This window comes from Pseudorca crassidens, chromosome 11 (genome assembly GCF_039906515.1).
Source record: "Pseudorca crassidens isolate mPseCra1 chromosome 11, mPseCra1.hap1, whole genome shotgun sequence".
NCBI classification, from domain to species: domain Eukaryota; kingdom Metazoa; phylum Chordata; class Mammalia; order Artiodactyla; family Delphinidae; genus Pseudorca; species Pseudorca crassidens.
In genome coordinates, this window is record NC_090306.1 from 85,129,926 (window position 1) to 85,156,288 (window position 26,363).

The window sequence follows — 26,363 nt, forward strand, 5'->3', positions numbered from 1 at the left end:
CTACTGTATAACAAAGTTAATCAGCTATACGTATACATATATCACCATATCTCCTCCCTCTTGCATCTCCCTCCCACCCTCCCTATCCCACCCCTCTAGATGATCACAAAGCACCGAGCTGATCTCCCTGTGCTATGCGGCTGCTTCCCACTAGCTTCTGTTTTACATTTGGTAGTGTATGTATGTCCATGCCACTCTCTCACTTCGTCCCAGCTTACCCTTCCCCCTCCCCATATCCTCAAGTCCATTCTCTATGTCTGTGTATTAATTCCTGTCCTGCCCCTAGGTTCTTCAGAACCTTTTTTTTTAAGATTCCATGTATATGTGTTAGCATAAGGTATTTGTTTTTATCTTTCTGACTTACTTCACTCTGTATGACAGACTCTAGGTCCATCCACCTCACTACAAATAACTCAATTTCGTTTCTTTTTATGGCTGAGTAATATTCCATTGTATATATGTGCCACATCTTCTTTAACCATTCATCTGTTGATGGACACTTAGGTTGCTTCCTTGTCCTGGCTATTGTAAATAGAGCTGCAATGAATATTGTGGTACATGACTCTTTTTGAACAAACTGTAAACAGAAAGAGTAACATTAACTTGAATCATTTTTATTAAAAAAAATAGCAGAAGATTGTAAAACTGTTATTGCAATTTTTTTCACCTGTTTTTGTAATTTGTAGGCATTGGGTTCTGATGCAGTTGCCATAAAAGTGAGTAGCCATCGTAATTCTTCTCTAACGTTGGGCAACAATAATCTTAGATATAGTTGTGTTGCTTCAAGTGCTTCTGTTCTTTTCTCATTTTCTGTTACATGGGTTACAAAGAAGACAAAGAAAGGGACAAAAAAACCCCAGAGATTATAGTACGTAGCAGTCAATTAAAATGCTATGATACTGTGTTTGGTTTGCAGATTCTTTTTTACACTTGAAAGTTTTTATTAGGAAATATTTCAAACACACAGGAAATTATCTACATATTATGCCAAACACCTGCATAATTATATCCAGCATTGTCAAACAGCAATTTGTTTTTAACATGAAATTATATGGCCACCTACAAAGCTAAAAAAGAGACATGATGTGTCACTCAATTTTTATTTTGCTAAAAGGTCATCAAATTAATACAATATTTCCAGATACCTCAGTTCTTTAATCCTCTAGTACTATATCAAAATTTTTCTTAGAATGTCCCTGTGATAGAATTACCTTAGATCTAATTGCTATACTACAGTATTACATTTGATAGTACAATTTACGTGGCAGGCCAAGTGAATTGAAAAAAGACTCTATGAAGTACTTTGACATCATAGAAGAAAAATATTAAAATGTAATACTCATATAATACATAAAATCTTCTGCAACTTGTATTATTAAAAAAGATTATGCAAAAAAACTGAAGTTTAAACATCTCTTACCTAAAAGTTCAATAATTCCTGAATGAATATCAAAATACTCATCAGTTAATAAGCAATCTCTCTCTTGATTATAATATTTTACTATGACATCAAAGAGTAACTTCTTCTGTGTATTCAATCTTGTCTCTTCATTTCTGTTTTGAACTAACTGCTCACTGACAGTAACTATTAACTGGTCAGGGAAATATTCCAAGCATTCAATTGCTGAATTAAGCCAGTTATCAATCCTGGAGGTAAAAAACAAAATAAAATAAATTAATGGTTAACGTTTCCATTTAACTGCCTAAAACATTGTTTGATAAAACAATAAAATCTAGCTTATAATTAACCAAACCTAAAGAAGAAACTAGTTTTGAGAATCTTTTTAATAATTTTTGCTGGATGACTGAAGGAGTAAATGAGAGGGAATAGCTTTTCTCCTCACCAAATACCACCACACCTTTCTGTACCTTTACTTTAAAGGAATTAAAATATTTGTGGGCCACCTTTTCATTATTTGTTTCTAACTTTGTTAAATTTTGTTCAGAGGAGTTCATCTGTACTGTTGCATTGCACTGGTGTTTCCTCTCCCCTTTCCCACTCTGATCATTAGGTGCATATGGTTCTATCACTATTCGAAAATAAGATACCAAATATTTCCCCCATTAAGATGCACCGTTTATCCCACCACACACTGTTTTCCCCTTTTTTATCTCCTGACCTCAATAAGATAAGCAACTTAGGATCCTTTCACTCCTCCCTCCCTTCAGTGATGATTTTGGAAGGCCTTTAATTCCCCCTTCTCCTCCACCTTCCCCACCCCCAGGTTTTGCTGAGATAGGTTAGTATTCATTATAATTTCCCTTAATACTATGTCCTTCTTTTTTTGATATCTTATTTAGCACTTATATTTTGTACATTCTCACACAGCCTTACCATATCAACTTCGAATATGTTGTGTGTACATGTGTGTTTGTATGCATGCACATATGTGGGTACAAAATTAGGGAGAAGAGAAAATAGTGAGAGTGCACAGACCAAAGTTCATTGCCTACCAATTTTTCCTTTCCTCTTCATCTGTCTCCATCTTGGGGTTCTGGTTATTTCTTTGTAGTCAGATTAAAATCTTTCCTCAAATATTTTCCTAGGAGGGGGTTCCTGAGTGATATATTCTATGAATTCTCGGTGATCCTCAAATATCTTTCCTTCTTCCCTCCTATTCTCTTTCCCGTTCCATTTCCTTTTTTCTCCCCACCCACACCAACCCCTGTTGAATGGAACATATTGCCTAACATGTGTGACTTATTATCTTCTAGCTCCTAGTGTTGCAGATGAAAAAATTAATGACAGTTGGATTGCATTTCTCTTGCAGATAACCTACACTTTCCACTTGGAAGCTCATAAAGGCTGACTAGCTGCTGTCTGTTTCCTGCAGAGGCATCTAAAGAAATCCTGTTTCTTTGCTGGTGTCCCTATATTCTCCCTGACTCAGGGGCTGGGGAAGACTCATTTGCTAGGTCTTTCTCAGCCTGTTGAATTAGGAGCAAACATGTCATGTGCAAACAGGACAATGGTTGACGATCTAAGTGGGTTCACAGGTCTCTGATCATCAAGCTCCTTGTAGGATCTGAAGCTTTCTGGTTCTCAGGTTTGGAGTCTGATGTTCTTTTCTTGTTTGGCCCATGCGGCAGAAAGCATCATATCAGTTCTCTTTGCTGGAATCTCAACAGTACCCAAGGTCTTATACTTATGGTTCCTAGCAACTGATTTATGATAGGGCTTATTTCACTGGACTGTAATGTTTTGTTTCATGAATGTCTCCCCTACTAGACTGAGGATTCTCTTAAAGCAGGAATAAATAAACTGGTAGAAACCATGATGGTTTTTATTTTATGGTTATAGAACGGAAATAATAGAACTTTGAAAAAACACTCAGGGCTGGTGCAGGGAAAGAATGATTGACAAGTCATGACTGAACTCATATGAATGAAACCACTCAGATTTCCAATAATCTTCTCACAGGTCATAACCAGTGTCTTTCTATTTTAGATCAAATGAAAATTCACAGTGATTAATTTTTAAATCAATGATGATGTCTGCTCATACATATGAATATGTTCTCCCACCTTAAAATACCAAGGGCAAAATATGTGAAAGAACATTTTAGTTATAAATTGACAATAAAAATGGTCACTCACTCAAGTAGACATAAACTTGGAATAACCTCTCTGTCGAGGTAAGTGTTTGAGATAACAAGATCTTCCTCTTTACTTAATTAGAGATTTTGTGTTTTAACTGGAGGCTCCAAAATATTTTCTAAGAATGGAATGTGAATCAGTTGAAGAATACGTAGCAATGTTTGTTGTTTCCAAACATGTTCCACAGCTTAGAAAGAAAAATAATATAACTATCATACTAATAAATAACATATACATATTCAACCAGTATCATAGAATTCTTCCATTTCTAGTAATACAACAGAAAAGCTAATAATATAATGGATTAATTTGTTAGGATAATTTAACTTTGCTAAATTACAATTTCTCTTTTCAAGATTGACCTTTAAATAGACATCAGGGTTATGAGCCATATTGATTTTATTTTCTGGCTATGTTAATTATAAAGTGATATTATCTAGCTTTTAAGGTGATCAATAGGTTAATTCCAGATATTAAAAAAAACTACTGGTCCTGCTTATAAATTATTTTGATGATCGGAGAGAATGAGATTACTAATTATTTATAATTTTATTCAAAGCAGGGATAATTGTAGTTAAATTGCTTTTAAATAAAAATACAGTATTAGGTTAATTTTAACTTGGGTTTCTGGTCATTTATGTTAAGGGTTAATAAAGTTTTTCGTTATCCTAATTATCAGATCATCATTAATATTTTGTTTTTCCTTTAAATGAAACAAAATTACAAAAGCAACAGCTGGGCTTCCCTGGTGGCGCAGTGGTTGAGAGTCCGCCTGCCAATGCAGGGGACGCGGGTTCGTGCCCCGGTCCGGGAGGATCCCGCGTGCCGCGGAGCGGCTGGGCCCGTGGGCCACGGCCGCTGAGCCTGCGCGTCCGGAGCCTGTGCTCCGCAGCGGGAGAGGCCGCAGCGGTGAGAGGCCCGCGTACCGCAAAAAAAAAAAAAAAAAAAAAAAATCAACAGCTACAGTAAATCTCTCGTGGAGCTTTACTGCCAGTAGCCTACGTATTAAATTTGGACCATAGTCATGATTTGTTTGGTTATAAAGTATTTTGAATAGAATTAACTTGTATAAATAATGGGAGATTTCAGGCTTCCCTGGTGGCGCAGTGGTTGAGAGTCCGCCTGCCGATGCAGGGGACACGGGTTCGTGCCCCGGTCCGGAAAGATCCCACATGCCGTGGAGCAGCTAAGCCCGTGAGCCATAGCCGCTGAGCCTGCGCATCCGGAGCCTGTGCTCCGCAACGGGATAGGCCACAAAAGTGAGAGGCCTGCGTACCGTAAAAAAAAAGGGAGATTTCATATAAAATTCCGGGTTTCAAGCTTCTCTAAAAATATCTTAAGAGGGCTTCCCTGGTGGCGCAGTGGTTAAGAATCCACCTGCCAGTGCAGGAGACACGGGTTCGCGCCCTGGTCCGAGAAGATCCCACATGCCGTGGAGCAACTAAGCCCGTGTGCCACAACTACTGAAGCCTGTGCTCTAGAGCCTGTGAACCACAACTACTGAGCCCATGTGCCACAATTACTGAAGCCCGCGCACCTAGAGCCTGTGCTACGCAACAAGAGAAGCCACCACAATGAGAAGCCTGCACACCTAGAGCCTGTGCTCTGCACAAGGAAGAGTAGGCCCCCGTTCGCCGCAACTAGAGAAAGCCCACGCGCAGCAATGAAGACCCAACGCAGCAAAAATAAACAAATAAATAAATAAGAAAAAAAAATCTTAAAATCTCATGACACCGGGCTTCAATTAATGCCTGACCAAAGTTAGCTGATATGAATTAGTGGCTACCTTATTTGCATTGGAATGTCATTTCCAGCTCACCACAAACCCCACCACTTCCTACTGTATCCCAAACAGTGAAGTTGAGTGTCAGCTACCATTTTCATGGTATTGTCCTGTTGGTTTTGTTACAGTAGAAATTAATTTCCCTATAGTTATATCTCTTCCTTAAGTGGGAAAAGGGAAAATAGCCAAGAGGGCCCTACATTTCAAGCAAAACAACAATTTTTCCTACACGTTTGAAAATGAAGTACTCACCTGCTCTCCAATCTGCCTGGCTCCTAAAGGCATCTGAGTTTACTACTTCTGAGTTATTGGCCCCAAATAAATCAAATTAGCAATCTTTTAGTAAAGACTTGAGATCGTAAGTAGCCTCTAATCAATCAGTCCACATTTGTCGATACCAACCTTTGGGCACAGCACTGAACCAGGTGCTAGAAAAAGATACATATATAAAAATAGTGGCCCTTCAGCAGCCACACCCTATGTAAGGAGGTAAGGATAGCCACATATGAAATAGATGAAGGCAAATTTTATCAAGTCACCAAGAAATATGAATAGATATATTATGAATACATCCAAAAGTGGAAAAAAGACTATTCTTAGCAATAGCATCAAGACAGAACATTCATTTACTCAACAAATATTTATTGAGACCTGTTTTGTATTAGGCACTGTTCTAGGTTCCAGGGTAACCAAAGCAGGCAAAATCCTGGCCTTAATGGAGCTTATATTCTAGTGGGGAGAGGGAGGCAGGCAATAAATAAACAAACGAACAAAAAGTGAAATATGTGGTGTGTCAGCTAATAGTAAGTTTTATGGAGAGAAATAAAGCAAAAAAGGAGATTAGACTACATTAGGGGGTTAGTATTGCAATTTTAAATAAGATGTGTGGGAATTATCATTGGGAAGATGATATTTGAGCAAAGACCTGAAGGTGAGGGAGCAGAGAAATGTGCATGTCTAGAACAAACTAGCCAAGTGCAGAGCTGATAAATAGAATAGCTAGCTCTGTGTGAGGAAATTAGACTCAAGAAGGATACTGTAGCAACACATACAGTCACCACCCTCATCTTAACGGAGCACTTCATACTCAATGATCACTGTGCTGAATGACGGGGATCCAAGGGGATAGACTCTACATTTGAAAAGCATACAATCCAAGCAGCGTTTAGCATAGCCTACACACACACACACACACACACACACACACACACACACACACACACGTGCATGCACATGCACATATACACATATATGTACATATGAGCGTATGTGTATAGACGCATAAATAAAAAGAAAATATTTATAAAATGAGGAGGCTGTCTGTGAGCCATTCATCCACTAAATGTAATCTACCAACAGCTAAGCACTGGGCCACTCAACAGGGATACAACAGTGAAAAAGGTAAGGACTGTCCCTGTGTAAGTACCTCACACTCCAGTGGGAAATAATGACAAGTAAACTTGCAATTTCATTAAGTGTGTAAATGTTTTGGTGGGAGTACAGTGTGTTCAGTAGGAATCAAACTTTGTCTCAGCTGAGGGAACCTTTGAACAAACATATTCTTCTGGAAGTCAGGTAAAACAGATTAATAGTGGAATTGCTCCAGCTGATATTGGCATTCCCCTGAGACCTACCCCACAGAGGTGAGGTGAGGGAGAGGTTCTGCACCTTTAGAACCCCTCACATTTCTAAAACAACGCACATATATTTCAAAAATATTAGTCATTATATTATCAGTAAGAAACACCTGTAAAAAATAAACAAATCTCAGCAAAGGTGGTTCACCTTAACTCTACTAGACTCACAAATACAAATTTGCAAAAAGCCTGCAGTCCTGGGACTGCATTGCTTTACCACTGCTAGCAGATTTTTCAACTCAATTCAAGTGAAGTTGGTTTCTCAGTTCTTTGGGAATTAAGAAATGACCTTTCTCAAAAAAAAAGAGAAACTCCATACTTTTATTTCTTGGCTGAAATGTATATAGGTGTGTTGCCAACTGCATACCTTTAACCAGCCATATTTTTCCAAATAGAAAGTGGCTTAAATTTTCTTGTTGGCCAGCTAATTATTTAATCTTATAAAACCACATAGTTTTATATCTGAGGGGGTTGTTTTTGTGCTTGAGGATCACAGAAGAATCAGATTTCAGTGGATAATAACAACAACAAAAACTCCTTTCATGCCTGATTTGTTAGAGTTTAGAGACACTTCCAAATGCACTTTCTCCAAAAAGTTTTGGTATGAAAACGTAAATTCCAAAAAAGTTAACTTTTTTTAACTCATTAAATACAAGAACAACCAGCCAATTTTAAAGTTAATTCTCTTTTGCAAGGCTTTTTACAAAACAAAAAACAAAGAAAAAACCTACCCTAGCAGATTCAAGACTTTTGAACATAAAGAGATTTCCTATTAGTAATTTATTAAAGACTACTTCTCTCAAAACTATGTTTTATTAGAGAGAACAACTAAAATAGTTTTTTGTGTTTCTCTGTTCTGAAGGCTGACATATTCAGTTGCAACGAAGAGCAAACATACCAACTAAACATAACTTCAGTTGTACCCGTTTTAGAAGTTACAACACCTTGTTGCAACAATAATGATAAAACACTGGGTAAAAGTATGGAAATCTAGGTCTGAATCTTGATGCCATTAGTTAACTGTGGAAACTTGGCAAATTATCTAACTTCTCTGAGTCTCAGTTTCCTTGTCTATAAAATAAACCATCTAAGCTAAATTAAGTCTAAAGTAAAGCAGTGGTTCCAAGACTTGGCTGATTTTTGTTTCAACATAAAATAACATAAAATTTTTAACATAAAATCTCCTTTTTTAGGGAATTCCTTGGCGGTCCAGTGGTTAGGACTCGGTGCTTTCACTGCTGTGGCCTGGGTTCAATCCCTGGTGGGGGAACTAAGATCCTGCAAGACACACAGTGTGGCCAAAAAAACCAAAAACCAAAAAACTCCTTTTTTAAAAAAGCAAAACTTAATAGTTATTGTTGTGTGACTTACTGTTTAAAATCTCTGGCTAAACACAATAGTCTTAAAACTAAAGATATTCCTGTTTTCACCTAACATCTTTTTTTTTTGCGGTACACGGGCCTCTCACTGTTGTGGCCTCTCCCGTTGCGAAGCACAGGCTCCAGACGCGCAGGCTCAGTGGCCAGGGCTCACGGGCCCAGCCGCTCCGCGGCATGTGAGATCTTCCCGGACCGGGGCACGAACCCGTGTCCCCTGCATCGGCAGGCGGACTCTCAACCACTGCACCACCAGGGAAGCCCTCACCCAACATCTTTTTGTTAAATATGTTACTCATAAGAGTATATAAAAGTATATGTATCATTTAAAGAGTTGGGGAGATAGATGCAAGAAAGGGAACAGGCCTAAAACCCTGTTTTCCTTTGTAGAAAATTACTAGATGTCCCTAAAACTGAAAAAGCATGAAGTAGCAGTATAAGCATGACATTTAGAGACGTGAGATACATTTACAACACACATGAATTACAATTTATACAAATTGTAAATGGTTGTCTCTGGAGAGGGGGAAATGGTTGAGAGGGGAAGGGTAGGGAATTATTATTTTTTGGTAACAGAACCTGTAGGACTATTTGAATGATTTACATTATGTGCATGTATAACAAAGATAAAAATTAAAATGTTTAAAAAAGTACATAAGAGTGCCAACTTTCCTTCCCTACCATGTCTTATTTATTTATTTATCTTTCTGAGTCTCAGTTTCCCAAACTATAAAAAGGAAGTTTTACCCCTCACTTTACAGGGCTATTGTTAAATTACAGAGAATGAATATAAAATGCATAAGAAATTGCCTGGCCCAGAGAAAGGCCCAATAAATGAAAATTACTTTTATGAGCATCTTTACTGATCAATTATATCCATCTTTAGTTAGAAATTTCTAGAGGTACCCTATATCCTCATGGGAAAATGATGAGACAAGTTTTTCTTTTTCATTTGTAATAGGTAAAAACTGAACTTTTGTTGGCTCCTCTTCTTCAGCCTGTCCTCTAAATATTAATCTTTCTCGGAGTCTTCTTCTAATCCCTCTTTTCTCACTCTGCACCCTTTCTTTGGGCACCGTGCATTTCCCTTATCACACTTATCCTAGTTATTGTTGATAACCTTTGCTCCTCCAGTGTGCAAATCATGCTTGTCTTACTTCCATCATGGTTTGACCACATGCAGTAAAGTGTGTAACCATTAATGAATTGTGTATGCAACCCTCCTAATTGCCCTGGGTATGCGGCTCTTCTTTCAACTGTTAAGTTGCCTTATAAGGACAAAACCACAAGTAGATAGATGAAGTAAATGGTAAAGAGAATTAGAGCAACAGGTAGCCTAGCTAGTTTGTTCTGAAAGGCAAAGAGTAGGGAGATGTTTGGGAGGAGCTTATACATGGGCAAAGGATATGCTCATAAGAAGATGGTCTTGCATTATAAATAATAAGGACTGGTAATGACTTTGCATGTTTTTTTTCCGGTAGTAAGGACTGTAGTACCTCCAGTTAATCTGATCATGGTCATTGTAAAAAAATAAACTAAATGTTATTGGATCTACATTGCCTCACCTGTCTTGTGTGATGCAATCACTATGTAGAAGGAAACTCTTACGGGGAGAGGAGTAGTGAGTCAGTACGCCAAACACACTACTTCTATTGTATTTGAAAAGTCAGTTCTTGGAGACAGTAAAAAGATCAGTGGTGGGCTTCCCTGGTGGCACAGTGGTTGAGAGTCTGCCTGCCGATGCAGGGGACATGGGTTCGTGCCCCGGTCCGGGAGGATCCCACATGCCGCGGAGCGACTGGGCCCGTGTGTCTGGAGTGCTCCACAACAGTAGAGGCCACAACAGTGGGAGGCCTGCGTACCACAAAAAAAAAAAAAAAAAAAAAGATCAGTGGTTGCCAGCGGGGTAACGGGGAGGGAAGGAGGAACAGGTGAAGTACAGAGCATTTTCAGGGCAGTGAAACTATTCTGTATGATACTATAATGGTGGATACAGTCATCATACATTTGTCAAAACCCACATAATATACACCACCAAGAGTGAACACTACTGTAAATTGTGGGCTTTGGGTGATAATGATATATCAATGTAGGTCCATGGATTATAACAAATAACCACTCCAGTGCAGGATGTTGACAGTGGGGGAGGCTGGGTATGTGTGGGGGGCAGGGGGCACATGGGAACTCTCTGTACTTTCTGTTCAATTTTTCTGTGAACCTAAAACTGTTCCAAAAAGTAAGTTCTATTTAAAAAAGTCAGCTCTTCTTACAAAGTTCGGAAAAAAGTAATGAAAACTGAAATTACCTTCTTTTGAAAGTGGAAGAACAGGTTTGTCAACTGTGATGTTTGGAGGTAAAGCCAGAGTCCCACTCATTGTATCAATAAGTTCCTCAATTCTTTCCTCACCAATCTCTTGTGCTAGAGGATTTGAAATCACTTTGCCTTCTGGTCTGTTAAGAAATAATATGTGAATTTTTCCATTACATACAGGGCCAAAATTTCAAATATGCATTTTAATTTACTTATTAAAACTTATTTATACATTTCCTATTTCCAAAAAGGATGTCAGGCAGCTTACAATAAAAGATACAAGTAATAAATGTATTAAATAACAGAATATCACGAGAAGAGGATGTTAGGATTGTAAATAAACAGAAAAAAAAAAAGTTAATTCTAAGGTTATCATGGCTGCTGTGACAGAGTAGAAAATTTCTGGTCTAGTTTCGTTTCCATAACTTTGGCTTTAGCTACTTTGGCTAAGTCATGTTTCAAAAATTAGGAAGCATATAATTCATCAGAGGAGATAGTTTTTCCTGGTACAAATTCTGAAATATTTTTGTGATCATGTCCTCCATAACAGTTTTACAGCAAATGCAGAAAAGGTTAATTTTTACACGGCTATTTCTTTTATTGACTTCTGAAAAAAACAGAAAGCATAATATTCAAGGTTTGTTCAATGACGACTGTCCTGCCAGCAACTAAAAACAATATATTACAGTATCTTGGTTAACACTAACCTTAAAGATTCCTTTGCTTTTATTTCATCATTTAACCCAGTCTCAGAATCCTTTTTTCTTTTGCAAAATACATAAGATGATTTATTCCCTAGAAACCTGTAGAGACTATTGTTTGAATCCTCAAATTCCAATTCCTTTTCATTTTTGAATAGCTTCATTTCTACTGGTTCAAATACTTTATGGTTCATTAGAAGTTGACAAAGACGAACTCCTTTAAGACGAGAGATATCATTACTGCTCAGGCACGTATTTTGCATAAGATGACTTAGTACTACATCAACAGCATCAGAACCAGTAAAACAGTCTCTGTATGTTCGTAAATGATGCCTCCTTCTTTTTATTACCACTTGAGTCTGAAGGGAGTGAATAATACCATCCCATAGCTGAGTAGCTTGAAAAGGACCAGAGCATCCTGAAAAAAAAAAATTAAACATATGTTTCTAACAAATTTAGATTACACAAAAATATGTAAGTTTTTTTTGTTTTGGCAACCTTATGCTTTTGTATGGCACATCTGCTAACAATGTCTTTCTTAAGTTTCTTCTCTTCCCATCTTGTGTAAACTATAATATGTTTACTAAGTTTGCACATGTTCGTCTGCCAATAAAATCAGAGTAAACCTAGGAACTTGCTTTACTGATATGAAATATACTACTATGTGAATTTATACATCCTAATGTTACATGCTTAATAACTAGCTAGACTTAGTCTTGAAGAATATTATTTCAGGCTACATTTAAAAGGAATGTACACACACATTGGAGTCTTGATTATTACAGAGATGTGGCTTCACCAGACTCTGCTTTTCCTTTCTTCTTTTTGCCTTTTGAACAATGACAAGCATTGCATGAAAGAAATCTACGGCAAGGAGCTGAAAAAACTGATCAATTTATCTGCCAGCTGTTCTTCTTGAAAAATAAAAGTTTGTGAGGAATAATGAAAATCTGAAAACAATGAAAATGTCCAGTGCCTGGGGAATAGTTAAGTAAATTATGGAATAGCCTTATTATAGGATATTAAGCAGCCATTAGGAAGAATGACATTTATAGCACGGAAGGATTTCATTAAGTAGTAAAAACAAAAAACCAATGAGGTTGGGCAGAACAATTTATATACTATCATCCTAGTTATGCAAAAATGAATTCCCAACCTACATACAAATATATGTAAATAGAAAAGTCTGGAAGGATAAACCTCAAAGTAACCTTTAGGAAATAGGTGTAATGAAAGGATACTCACTTTTTAGAATACATATTTCCAGTTTTTATAACGTACATATATAATTTTTTCAATTAATTTTAGACAGTAAAATTTTAAAATTGAGATATAATTCACATTCCACAAAATTCACCCTTTTAAAGCATACAATTCAATGGTTTTTAAGTACATTCACAAAGCTGTGCAGCTATCTCTATTATCTAACTCCAGACCATTTTATCACTTCAAAAAGAAACCCATACACACATATACACTCTTGATACTATGTATAAAATAGATAACTAATGAGAGTATACTGTATAGCACAGGGAACTCTACATAGTGCACTGTGGTGACCTAAATGAGAAGGAAATCCAAAAAAGAGGGGATATATGTATATGTATAGCTGATTCATTTTGCTGTACAGTAGAAACTAACACAACATTGGAAAGCAACTATACTTCAATAAACATTAATTTAAAAAAAAGAAACCCATAGTTAGCAATCACTGCTCATTCCCCTCTACCCCAGTAAATTTTTATTAAAAAATTTTTAATAAGATAAGGGAATACGTTGAAACATCTAGAATGTTGTTTCTAGATTTTCGTTGTTGTTAGAATCTGAGAATTTAAGCTCTTTCTTCCTCTGACTATGAATAGCTGGAAACAGGATGTCCAACTTTACATAATGGTCTGATGTTTAGGACAGAAATAAAAGCCCATCACCTTCAAATGCCTTCTGTAACAGAAGCTTTCTGTCTGTCTGTCCTTGAACTATTGGCCCGAGACACTGTGGACAGTGCATAGACAGGAGTAGGGCGTGGAGGGCGAGGAGTGGAAACGGGGTTTGAGGAGGGAGTAGGGACTGGGTTAGGGTAGGGTGGGGTGGATAAAGCTAGGAGTCTATGAGAGGAGACAGGGGTATTTTCCGTCTGCCCCTCTAAGCGTCATTAAACAAGTAGGCTAGGTTAAAGAAATAGTCCTCGTGCTCAAGGACTTGCCATCTAGTACTTTTAACCCCTTGTTCTAAGTGTAGCCCGCTGACCAGCAGCAGTGGCATCATCTGGGAACTTATTAGAAAAGCAGAATATCAGACCCTACTCTTGAATCCAAACTGCATTTTAACAAAGTTCCCAAATGATCTGTATGTATATTAAAGTTTGAGAAGCACCGCTTGCCAGGACGCCCCAAGGAGAGTAGCTTCTGAAAAGGTCCAGTGCCCGTCCTCAGCGGGACTGGGAGAGCAGTGGGCCGGGAAAGGGGCGGGTCCAGGAAAGGGGCGGGCCCCAGAGGCCTGAGGCGCAAAGTCCAAAGCGCCCGCTCCCCTCAGCCGTCCCCCCACTTCGGTGCACATTTGGTTAGGATCCAAAGGTGTACCTGTCCTCCTTTTCCGGCAGAAAACATCTCTCGGGCTCACGAAACTTGACACACTCCGCCCTGGGCCGGGAAACTGGCTCTGGCTGCCAAGGCTACGGAACCACGGAGTCAAAAGAACCGCCATAAACTCGTCCGCCAGGCTCCTCCCCCGGCCCGTAACCCCGCCCCCACCCCGTTCTCGGGAGGCGGAGGCCGAAGACGCCCCGGCCCCGCCCCTTCCGAACAAGCAGGAAGTGACGTCATGCCCGGGCTGGCTGGTCTTTCGGTCTTCTTCCCCCTCCCTTACTCTTCCTCCCCAGTCCCTCCCCTCCCCTTCCCCCTCCCTCCTCCGGTTCCAGCCTTTGAGGCCGCGCGAGTGTGAGAAGCTATGGAGTAAGCCGGCGGCAGTGGCCAGGCGCCGGGGCTGAGCAGGAGCAGCCAGGAGGCGTTTGGGGGGGCGGGGGAAAAGAGCCCCAGCACCGCCCCTCCCGGGGGAGAAGGGGAAGAGGTGAGTGACCCCCCCCACGGGCACGGAACGACCTCCTTCACCGGCAGCGCTCTCGCTTGGGCTCCTCAAGCAGCGAAAAGGAATGGGGAAGGATCCGCGCCTGGGGTAGGCCTCCCAAGGTCCCCGGGGCTGGCGACTGTTGCCAGGTGACGGGCCTGCCGGGTGCAGGCGGGGCGGCGGGGCTCTGGGCGCCCGCGCGAAGCCGGGCTGGGGGAGCGGCGAGCTCCGGGGAGAGGATCTGGGAGGCCCGAGTCTCCCGAAGAGGCCTGGAAGCGACTGGAGACCCCGGGCTGGAGCCATCTGCTGGAGGGAGAGCCCCCGGCTCCGGCTCGGGAGCTCGGGTTTCCGTGGTGGAGATCTTGGTTCCCTTTTGGGAAATTGGACACTACTCTGGGACTGGGTGAGAACAAACAGCTCCCCTCGGTTCTGAGGTCCACCTCTGATAACCTGGGTTACCATCTAGGGCCCTACCGCCCGGCGTCCTTTTCTGACAGTAGCTTTAGTTCTGGAATGGAAGGTTATTGTTTGTGAGGTGGGTGGGGCAGGTGTTTTGTTAAATACCCGCTCCGAGGCTCCTGCACTCCTGTTTTTCTAAGCGGGAGAGAAAGGATGGAAGAAGGTTGAGACCCATGAGGCTTGCAAAAACTTGGGATACGACTGAATACATACCTATGATCAGTTATGAAGGGGACCAGTATTGTCACGTCAACTCCCAAAACAGTCTTCCCGAGACTCCAGACTCAAGCGAGTTAAAAGCACTATGTCGGTAGTGACTTACAATTGTAAGTTGCAAACTAGTATTTTTGTAGATCAAAGTCAGGAATCATCTGAAAAATGAAATGAAAATCATCTGAAAAAAATCATCATTTTTTTTTACAAATTGGATTCTATGAGTAAGAAGTTTTCTAAGTCGCATTCGCAAGCCTCTCCATTCTGGAAAATTAATATAGTTTAAGGTTAATGCTTCCAAACCAACCTGTCACTAAAACCAGTCATGTTCTGGTAACAGCTTGAAAGTCAGGTGATTGAAGCTTCCTTTTGGACTTTGCAGGCCTTTTTTCGTTTGGCTTCTTATTTTTTGGTTTAAATATTAAACCTGGTTTTCATACTAGTACTCTAATTCCAGCCACCATCGTTTCTCATTTGAAGTACTTATGGTCTCCTAATTAGGGTCTACCTGCATTTACTGTGGCTCCCTCTAGTTTTCCACACCAGACTGAGTGACTTTTTCAAAATGTAGATCTAATCACATTATCTCCATGTTTAAAACTCTTCACTGTTTTTAAGCTCAACTAAAATCTTTAACAGGCTGTTTAGGTCCCTCTTAATTACCTTTGCGACCTCATCTCCACAGCACCTTCTGGCATTCTTTCCTCCTAGTCACTCTGTTCTTTCTGTTCTGCTTCAGGTATATGGCTTTTGATTATGATGCATCCTTTGCCTGGAAATGCTCTTCCTTTCCTTTTCATTCAGTTAATGCCTGCTCATCATTCAGCTCACGTCAGGGAAGACTTTCCTGATTACGATAGATTCCCCTAATTATATGTTCTCATGACACCATTGCAGAGTTGCCATGCTTATTAATACTTAATAAATTAATGAGATTTCCCTAATCTCCTGATACTGTGTAAGTGCTTAATAAATGTTTTTTAAATGAAAATTCATTGACTGCTTACTAAATGTGCCAGGAATTGTACTAAGCATTTTCTGTGTATCATCTTTAATCCTCACAACAGTCACTTGAGGAATGGGTGGCAATTCCCTCTTTAGAAAGATTGGAATTAGTGTTAGGGACGCTAGTTGGTGGTCATAGTGCTTGTATTAGAACTGGCGTTTGAACCCAGGTTTTGTTGCCACTGAAGATTGTGTGCTTAATTATATAATTCACTGTGCATCAGAATCACCTGGGGAACTGCTCAAACTATAAATGCCTTGACTGCACATTTATGCATTCTGATTCCAAAGGTTTGACATAGTACATAGACATCTATATGTTTTAACAAGTTACCCAGTCATTTAGATGTTATTAGATGTTTTTAGATGTTCACCAGAGTTTGAAAATCATTGCTCTGGAGTTTGAAAACCATTGTTTTAGACAACACTTCAGTGCTTTATGAGTTTCAGTTTTCATGCATTGTACTATGCTGTGTTTCGGATTTTATATGCTCTTAAATCAAGGGCACTAGGGAAGTGCCCTTAATGACCATTTCGTCTAATTTCCTACCCAGTTATTCCTTTTTCCTCTTTCTCTGGCTAGAGGAGCTGAATAGTGAGACACTGCCACCCCAGTGCTGTTGCTACTTTTTTTTTTTTTAATTTCAATAATTTCCAAGTATCTGGTTGACTTCCTGTAGTAAAAGCTACACTAAGTTCATGGGCTGGAAGGGCCTTCTAAAGAGTTGGATGTAATCTCTCCTCAAATTTTACTTATTGTTCAAATTAGTAGTTTGATATTTAAGTATATGTTGCCTTATAACCTCTCATTCCGCTTTTAAAATCTTATTGTATACAAACTTAATGATAGAAACAATGTTTTACTTCTTGTTTCTCCTACTGCATCTTAGCATGGTGTTTTCCACCTCTTCTGTACCCAGTAGTTTGTTGAATGGATGTGTGCTTCACTGTACATTGCTAAGTCTTCTTAGTTTTTTGTTTGTTTCTTAAATCACGTGTGTCCCCTGAAGTAATCTGTTCTAGCTCAACTGATAATAATTAGATACCTTCTGTAGTTGTAAAGAGAATGATTGTATTGAGCTGGTACGATCTTTGTTTCCTGAGTAAAATTAAACATGGTTTCTGTATAGGCCAAAGAATGTTTTTAACCATTTTTTAAAAACTGTATCTTTTAAAAACTTTTAGTAATCTGTAAGCCCCCCTACAAGAAAAAAAACACGTATTTCCAAGGTATATCTCAGGATCATCTTACATATAAACAGATAAGCACTGCATATAGAAGTATAGGTACAAAATTTTTACCAAGTTTTACGAAGCATTTTGTCAAAATTATTTGTCATGTTAATGTAATTCTTATTTCAAATTATAAAATTTTATGAGTATTTGTACAAATGACTATATAAGTGGTATTTCAAAATTCTCAGACCCTTGTACCTCTTAAGGACTAAAACTATTTTGAATTCATTTGTATTTTTTTGTGTTGTTTTTTGTAGTCAGTGTGTATTATTTTGTACTTATTGAAAGTCTAGTCTCTGTAACTAACAGTTACTAAACATAATTTCATTATCAGGTATAATTACAGTAACCTTTTTATTTGCATTACAGTGTTTCCAACAAAAAAATCAAGCTAATTCTACTTATTGTTCAAATTACTAATCAAATTACTAAAAAAGAATATTTTATTCTTGGGGAAGTAGAAAGAGGGACTTTTGGAGTTTTGCTACTTGAAAATTCACAAAGTTTTATTTTATCCTGCTATATCTAGAGTTTATGAGTAGGCAGAACTGAAAGGATTGCCAGTTCCTTTCAGCCACCTGCCATCAGGTGCCGAATACCCAACTCACCTTATGCCAGGTACAAGTAAAATCTAGTATGAACAGATTCATCTACTGGTTTTAGTAAAAGCCAAGTGATGGCTGAATCAGATGGTAGGGAGATATAATCTTGGGATCATACTGAAGCTGCCCCAAGTCTTATTTTGGCTGGGATTTACAAGGGGAGTATTGAATTTCAAGTGAATTCTACTAAATGGTGTACAAAGGACAATCACTTATACGAATAAATATTTCTATCACTTATAATTTTGTCTTAGAGAAATAAGACTTCTTTATTCATTTATCAAGTGAAATTTGAAAAGCTATCATTTTAAGAAAATATATTTGGTCTCTAGGTTTCTTACATGTCAAAGAGCTATTGCCGGGCTTCCCTGGTGGCGCAGTGGTTGAGAGTCCGCCTGCCGATGCAGGGGACACGGGTTCGTGCCCCGGTCTGGGAAGATCTCACATGCCGCAGAGCGGCTGGGCCCGTGAGCCATGGCCGCTGAGCCTGTTCGTCCGGAGCTTGTGCTCCGCAATGAGAGAGGCCACAACAGTGAGAGGCCCGTGTACCGGAAAAAAAAAAAAAAAAAAGCTATTGCCAATAATTCAAAATCTCATTTAGGCTCAGATCTTATTTCATAAACTCATTCATTTCATTTTGTCCTAAGCCTTCTGTTACTCTCATGATATACTTTTTCTTTTTTTTTTCTCCCCTTCATTCGTCAAAGTAGCCTTCTGTTACTCTCGTGATATACATATTCTTTTTTGGTCTCCTTGGGTAACCTTTTTCAAGCCCGTAGTCTTAACTACTATACTGCTTTAAGCTCATGGTGCCCACATTTGTATTTTCAGCTGAGACATTTTTTTCTAAGTTTTTGGCCTGCATATCTAAAAGCCTCCTAGCTATATATGCATATTAATGTCATTCAGGCAACTCAACTTTAACATGTCCAAAATTGAGGTTTTCCTCCCACAAAACAAGCAATTGTCTCCTGTAGCCTTGCCTTGGTAAATGGCTTCATCCTCCGCCTAGACTCTGAAATGAGAGACTTGATTGGGATTCCTAGTTTTGTCTCTTTCCATTATCTAATTATCTAGTGGGTCACCAAGTTCTCTTAACTTTTCTTAATTTTTCCTTTCCTCTCCTTCTTTACTGCTATTTCCTTAATTCAGCAACCTCTCCCTCTCAAAGTTTGTTTAAAATTTGATATATGATACATTTAAATGCATAATGAAGTTTAATATGTAATTATAAAATAAATATCCATGTAACCAACACCTTTAAAACACCCTCTCCACCTATTGTCTCTTTCCTATCTTCTCTATCCCTATTTCCAAGTGTCCTTTCCTTTGTTTTGTTTTTTTTTGTTTTTTGGCCTATATACATTCTGAATTATGTATGTATAAAATTCCTGAAGTACAAATTGACAGTGTCTTCAGTCTTGTCATATTCCCTACTTCCACCCCTCGTATATCTTTCACTTTGCATGATGGAGTGATTAATCATTTTACTCAGGCCTGAAACCTATCTGTGGCTTATCATAGCTTGGTTTCTTACTACTTAATGCCCTTGGTAACCTGGCTTTTCTAAGTCTCCTTTGCCATACTTCTCTCTTTTCCTCCAGTTTTTATCTGAACTGCTAGTTTTTACTCCTACACTTGTCCCATTCTCTCTCTATCTAGTTCACTCCTCCTCCCCTTTAAAGACGTGTATGATTTTGCTGTTTGGGGGAAACTTTCTTCTGTCTGTTCCTCTTCTTTTTGTTCCTGTAGCGTCTGTGTATGTATATTCTGTAGCATTTTATTACTGTAGGATAATAATGCTGTGGTTGGTTTACTTCTCTGTCTCTTACCTTTGATGGTAAGCTCTTTATGGCTTATTTTTCCTTTACTTCTTTCTTCCCCAGTTTCTTATGTGGTATCAGGTACATAGTGGGTGCTCAATAAATATTAAATAATTCACTGGATTAATTTCCATGTCTATTTCTACCTTGTGTACACCAGTGTTGACTCTGGGTGATGGATAGGCATCTCAAATTTGACTATTAACTCTGAAAATATCCTTTGTTTTCATACTGAACTATCTCTAGTTTTCAAATCACATCATGTATAGTCTTCCCTCCATGTCTTGGCACGTAGTAATCCTTCTTTCTGGAAGCTCCTTCCCTTTTCTCCTAGCTGAAAAACACTTTTTTTTTTAGTTGGAGTATAATTGATTTACAAAAAAACCCTTCATTTTTGAGCCAATCTTCATGTTCCCAAAGCATGGTACATTCATACCTCTAGTTAATTGCTATAAATCTTTGCAGGTCTGAGTCTGCTACTGGACTGATCCCTAAATATCAGACATGTTTCCATTTACATCTATATTTCCAGTGTATGGCAAGTGCATGGCATGTAATATGTAGCTACTCAGGCAGAGTTAGAGGAAAGTATATGTAGATTTTTAAATAGCGTTTTTATGTCTCTTCCACCTCCCCATCAAAATCAGCAGCAGATGTTCATAGAGAACAACTTGGCATGGCAATGAATGTTTTCATGATGCCAGTAGCAACATTTTCTAACTGCTTACAGAAATGCAGCATTAAATTAAAAAAAGAAAGTGAATTTTTATTTCTATTTACAGATAGTTCAAATCTTTAATAGAAAGTAAATTATATGAATATAATGTAATTAACTGAGAAAATAGGACACAAACTAGTGCTGCCTTAAGCCAGTGGCCTTCCAAATATTTTTGCTTGTGTATTCTCTAAATAATTTTGTAAGATGTTGTACTTCTTTTTGTGTTTTAAGTTGATGGCATCTGAATTTTTTTGTCAAGGGCTAGATAATTACAAAGTATCTGATTTCTAGATTGTGGTGTATTATGATTATGTTTTACTTTTATCAAAACCTTGGAGTTTTTGCTTATTAATTGAAATAAATAAACTTGTTCCTATACAGCCCTGTGACGACTATCTTGTTTCTTAATTGTAATTCTGTGACAGATAAGGCATGGGGTTTTGCTGTTAAGAAATTAAGCACAACCCTCTTCAGAATTTCTTACCAAACTTCTTTTTGCTTTACTCTTAAGAGACTTTCAGGATTAATGTATTCTCAGATTGCATTTTCCCTTTTGGCATGCCTGCCAAAGATTTTTATACCCAGGGAAATACCCTATAACAAGACTGGGATGGCTGAGAAAAATATTTTACTTTGTTCAGGTGGGAGAAAACTGTGAAAAAAGAGTTGGTTAAGGAAAATTTTGCAGGACACAGACTTGTTCTTAGGTAAATCAATTTTTGGAAAGAATACACATGGCAGGTGAAGGTTTGAAGAGTGATAGGACTTTAAACTTCTTTCTGGGCCATGGACCCTTAAACAATCTAGTGGACCTGTTCTCAGAGTAACATTTTAACAGCTTGTCAGTTTCTTTCTACAGAAGCCTCTGGGATTCTGATTGGAGTGCGTTGAGTCTATAGATTGATGTGGAAAATTGACACCTTAACAATATTGAGTCTTTCATTTCCTGTACAAGTTTTTAAGTCATCTTCAATGTTTTGCAGAAATTTTTGTTATTTTCATTGTACAAGTCTTTGTGTCTTGTCAAATTTATCCATAGGTACTTCACATCCTTGAAATGGTATTTTTTTTAATTTGCTTTGTTTATTGTTTTGTTTGCATCAATATTTGTCCTTTACATTTTTTACTTTCTTTGCAAATTTTTTCTAGTTCCTTAATTTTTTTTTTTCAGCGGCATTTTTTTTTTCTTCTCTAGTTGCAGTGAGCGGGGGCTACTCTTTATTGCGGTGCGCGGGCTTCTCACTGTGGTGGCTTCTCTTGTTGTGGAGCACGGGCTCTAGGCATGTGGGCTTCAGTAGTAGCAGCACGCAGGCTCAGTAGTTGCGGCACGTGGGCCCCAGAGCATGCGGGCTTCAGTAGTTGCAGCACATGGGCTCAGTAGTTGCGGTGCACGGACTCCAGAGCACAGGCTCAGTAGTTGTGGTGCTCAGGCTTAGTTGCTCTGTGGCATGTGGGATCTTCCTGGACCAGGGATTGAACCCATGTCCCCTGCATTGGTAGGCGGATTCCTAACCACTGCGCCACCAGGGAAGTCCCTGTGTGCATCCTTTAAGAGTGAAGTCTCTGTTTACCTCAGTCCTGTGGAGCTCCTGCAGTTGAGCCCTGCTCGCCTTCAAAGCCAGATGCTCTGGGGGCTTCTCTTCCCAGTGCCAGAGCCCTGGGCTGGGGAGCTGATGTGGGACTCAGAACTCTCACTCCTGTGGGAGAACCTTGGTAATATAATTTTTCTCCAGTTTGTGGATCGCTCCCCCAGGGTGGTATGAGATTTGATTATGTCGTGACTCTGCTCCTCTTACCAGTCTCATGGTTCTGTCTTTATGTCTTTAGTTATAGAGGATCTTTTGGGGTAGGTTTCAGTCTTTTTCAACAGTGGTTGTGTAGATTGTTGTGATTTTGGTGTGCTCAAGAGAGGAGGTAAGCTTAGGTTCCTTCTACTCCACCATCTTGGCCACTCCTCCCTTCAAAATGGTATTTTTGAAATTTCAGTGTGCAGTTGTCTGTTTCTAGAATATAAGAATAGTCTTTTTTAAAAAAAGTATTGTTTTTGTATTCTGCCATCATGCTAAACTCACATATTAATTCCAGTAGCTTTCTTGTGGATTACTTATGACTTTCTCTGTACATGATCATGTTGTTGAGAATAAAGAATTTTACTTCTTCCTCCCAGTATGAATGTCTTTTATTTTGTTTTCTTTTTTGCTTTGGCTAGGACCTCCATTAGAATAGTGAATAGAAGTGGTAAAAGTAGATATCCTTACATTGTTCCCTAATTTAGGGAGAAAGTGATTAATCTCTTAACTTTAAACGTGATATTAGCTATAGGTATTCAAAGGTGCCATTTATCAGGTTGAGGAAGTTCCTTTCTGTTCTTAGTTTGCTGAGAGTTTTTATTGTGAATGAGTATTGAATTTTTATCAAAAAATTTGTTCTGCCTTTACTGAGATGATCATATATTTTCTATTACCCATTATTCAGTTAATATGGTGAATGACGTGGATTTGTTTTTGAGTGTTAAATCAATGCATTCCTGAGATAAATTCCACTTGGTTGTGGGTTTGGATTTGTTGGATGTGCTAATGTTTTGTTAAGGATTTTTACCTGTTGATGATGTATATTGATATGAAGTTTTCTTGTGTCATTATTTGGTGTTGGTATCAGGGTGATACTGACTATAGAACATCAAAGTGTTCTATTGTCTTCTATTTTCTGGAAGAGCTTATATGGATCTAGAATTATTTCTTCCTTAAATGTTTGATAATATTCAGCAGTGAACCCCTCCGAGCCTGGAGTTTTCCTTGTGGTGAGAGTTGCAGTTATGAATTGCATTTCTTTTTTTCTTTTTTCTTTTTTCTTTTTTTTTTTGCGGTACACAGGCCTCTCACTGCCACGGCCTCTCCTGCCGCAGAGCACAGGCTCCAGATGCGCAGGCCCAGCGGCCACGGCTCACGGGCCCAGCCGCTCCGCGGCACGCGGGATCCTCCGGGACCCGGGCACGAACCCGCGTCCCCTGCATCAGCAGGCGGACTCTCAAGCACTGTGCCACCAGGGAAGCCCTGCATTTCTTTTAAATAGGATTATTCTGACTTTCTCTTCAGTTATGGTAGTTGTACCTTCCAAGGAATTTTTTCACTTTATCCAAGTTGTTGAATTAATTGGCTGGCATAAGATCATCCATAATATGATATCTGATTTGTTTAGAATCTTTAGACTCTATATAGGATTAGTATCCGTAGGATTTCTTCCGTTTCTGATATTGGTCATTTTGTGTTTTTAAAAGTTTTCTTAATGTAGCTAGAGGTTTATCTTTAAAAAAAAAAGAAAGAGCATGGCTTCATTGATTTTTTCTTTTTCATTTTTCTATTTAATAGAGTATTAAATTACATTAAATTCAGTCGTTCCATTGATTTCTACTCTTTTTTTTTTTTAATAGATTTATTTATTTTTGGCTGCGTTTGGTCTTCATTGCTGCATGCGGGCTTTCTCTAGTTGTGGCAGCCAGGGCTACTCTTCATTGCTGTGTGCAGGCCTCTCATTGCAGTGGCTTCTCTTTGTTGCAGAGCACAGGCTCTAGGCGAGCGGGCTTCAGTAGTTGTGGCACACGGGCTTCAGTAGTTGTGGCTCGCAGGCTCTAGAGCGCAGGCTCAGTAGTTGTGGCGCACAGGCTCAGTTGCTCCGTGGCATGTGGGATCCTCCCAGACCAGGGCTCAAACCTGTGTCCCCCGCATTGGCAGGTGGATTCTTAACCACTGCACCACCAGGGAAACCTGATTTCTACTCTTTATTTCCTTCTTTCTACTTATTTTGAGTATAATTTTCTCTTTTTTTCCTAGCTTCCTAAGATAGAAGCTTATACCATTGATTTTGGTTTTTTTTTTTTAAATAAACATTTAAAGCTATAAATTTCCTATGGGGCACTGCTTTGCCTACATACCACAGATTTTTCGTTTTCATTCACTTCAAAATATTTAAAAATTTTCTCTGTGATTTCTTTTTTAGCCCTTGGGTATTTAGAAGTATTGTTTAATTTCCAGATATTTGCATTTTTCTAGATATTTATCTATCACTGACTTCTAGCTTAATTTCATTGTGGTCAATGAACGTATTTTGTATTATTTCAGTAGGTTTAAGTATTTTGAGACTTGTTTTATGGCCCAGCATATAGTCTATCTTAGTGAATATTCCATGTACATATGAAAACAAAACGCATTCTGCTTTTGTAGAGTGGAGTGTTTTAGGTCAGGTTATTTGTTAGTGTTGTTCAAGTCTTCTATGTCCTTATTGATTTTCTGTCTACTTGGTCTATCTGTCCATTTGCTACTGAGAAAGGACCCATGAAGTCTCCAACTACACTTGTGGATTTGTCTATTTCTTCTTTCAGTTCTGTCAGGTTTTGCTGCATTTATTTTGAAACTCTCTTATTTAGTGTGTACACTAAATAGGATTGTTATGTCTTCTTGAGAGTTTAGGATTGTTATGTCTTCTTGAGAGTTGACAACTCTGTCATTATGAAGTGTCCCTCTTTGTCTTGAAGCCTGTTCTGCCTGTTATTAATATAGCCACTCTAGCTTGTATATTTTCACATTTTTTTAGTTTTAAATCATCTTGTAAAGTGTGTTTAAAGTGGGTTTCTTATAAACAGCATACAGTTGGGTCTTGCTTTTCTAATCTAGTTTGATAGTCTCAGCCATTTAACTGGAATTTTAAATCATTTACATTTAATGTAATTATTTATATGGTTGGATTCAAACTTACTATTTGCTATTTATTTTCTGTTTTTCACATTTGTTCTTTGTTCCTTTCTTTTCCTACTTTTTTTTTATTAATTCAATTTACTTTAGGATTGCATTTTATTTCCATTGTTAGCTTTTTAGCTTTGTCTCTTTATTATTTTAGTTATTACTCTAGGGTTTATAATATGTCTTTAATATGCCACAGTCTACCTTCAAATGATGTTATACTACCTCACATATAAGAATATTTCAAAAATATACTTCCATTTCCCCCTCTCTCTTTTTTTTTTATAAATTTATTTATTTGTTTTTGGCTGCATTGGGTCTTCGTTGCTGTGCATGGGCTTTCTCTAGTTGTGGTGAGCAGGGGCTACTCTTTGTTGTGGTGTGCGGGCTTCTCATTGCATTGGCTTCTTTTGTTGCGGAGCACAGTAGTTGTGGCACATGGGCTCAGTAGTTGTGGCTTGCAGGCTCCAGAGTGCAGGCTCAGTAGTTGTGGCATACAGGCCCAGTTGCTCTGTGGCATGTGGGATCTTCCCGGACCAGGGCTCGAACCCATGTCCCCTGCATTGGCAGGCGGATTCTTAACCACTGCGCCACCAGGGAAGCTCCCTCCATTTCCCCTCTCTTATCCTTGGTTTGTTTTATCATATTTTTACTTCTACATATATTATAAGCACAACACATTTTTGTTATTTTTGCTTTAAATGATCAGCTGTCTTTCAAACATAACATGAGGAGTTTTTTATAAACCTGCATAATTTTTATTTTCAGAGTCCTCCATTCCTTTTGTAGATTCAGATTTCCATCTGGTATCATTTGCCTTCTGTTTGAAGGGCTTCCTTTAATATTTCTTATAGTAAATATATGGTGGCAACAAATTCTCTCAGGTTTTCATGAAAAAGTCTTTATTTCACATTTATTTTTGAAAGTTTTTTTTTTTCTTTCCCTCATGGCTTATAGAATTCTATGTCAGCAGTTTCTTTTAGCTCTTTTGAGACCTTATTCAGTTGTTCCCTGGCCTTTCCCTATTCAGCCTGTTCCCTAGTATAGTTTCTGATGAGAAGTTTGGGGGAAATTCTTATCTTTTTTCCTCTGTATATAATTTG

The 26,363-nt window shown here is 38.6% G+C and overlaps 2 protein-coding genes across 5 annotated transcripts in view; one reads left to right on the top strand and one right to left on the bottom strand.

The window, feature by feature from the left end:
* Window positions 1-904: 904 nt before the first annotated feature.
* On the bottom strand, window positions 905-14,140 carry DEPDC4 (DEP domain containing 4). Of its 3 annotated transcripts, XR_010932543.1 has the most exons (5): window positions 13,985-14,140; window positions 11,412-11,823; window positions 10,699-10,844; window positions 9,959-10,247; window positions 905-1,647 (listed from the first exon to the last, which is right to left on the bottom strand). XR_010932543.1 is itself a non-coding variant. In XM_067697669.1 (4 exons), the coding sequence occupies exons 1-4, from the start codon at window positions 14,106-14,108 to the stop codon at window positions 1,589-1,591; spliced, it is 741 nt and encodes a 246-aa protein (XP_067553770.1). In that variant the 5' UTR covers window positions 14,109-14,140; the 3' UTR covers window positions 905-1,588. The 3 variants fall into 3 exon arrangements, 2 of the variants coding, with proteins under 2 accessions (XP_067553770.1, XP_067553768.1); XM_067697669.1 differs by lacking the exon at window positions 9,959-10,247; XM_067697667.1 differs by lacking the exons at window positions 905-1,647; window positions 9,959-10,247 and having other exon boundaries at window positions 10,264-10,844.
* A 133-nt stretch (window positions 14,141-14,273) lies between these two features.
* Window positions 14,274-26,363, top strand: part of SCYL2 (SCY1 like pseudokinase 2) — a 58,663-nt gene continuing 46,573 nt past the window's right edge. The window contains exon 1 of one of the 2 annotated variants that reach the window (XM_067697665.1): window positions 14,274-14,576. The gene's annotated coding sequence lies outside the window, so the exon portion shown is untranslated. The remainder of the gene's footprint in view (window positions 14,577-26,363) is intronic. The other variant, XM_067697664.1, reaches the window with a different exon arrangement.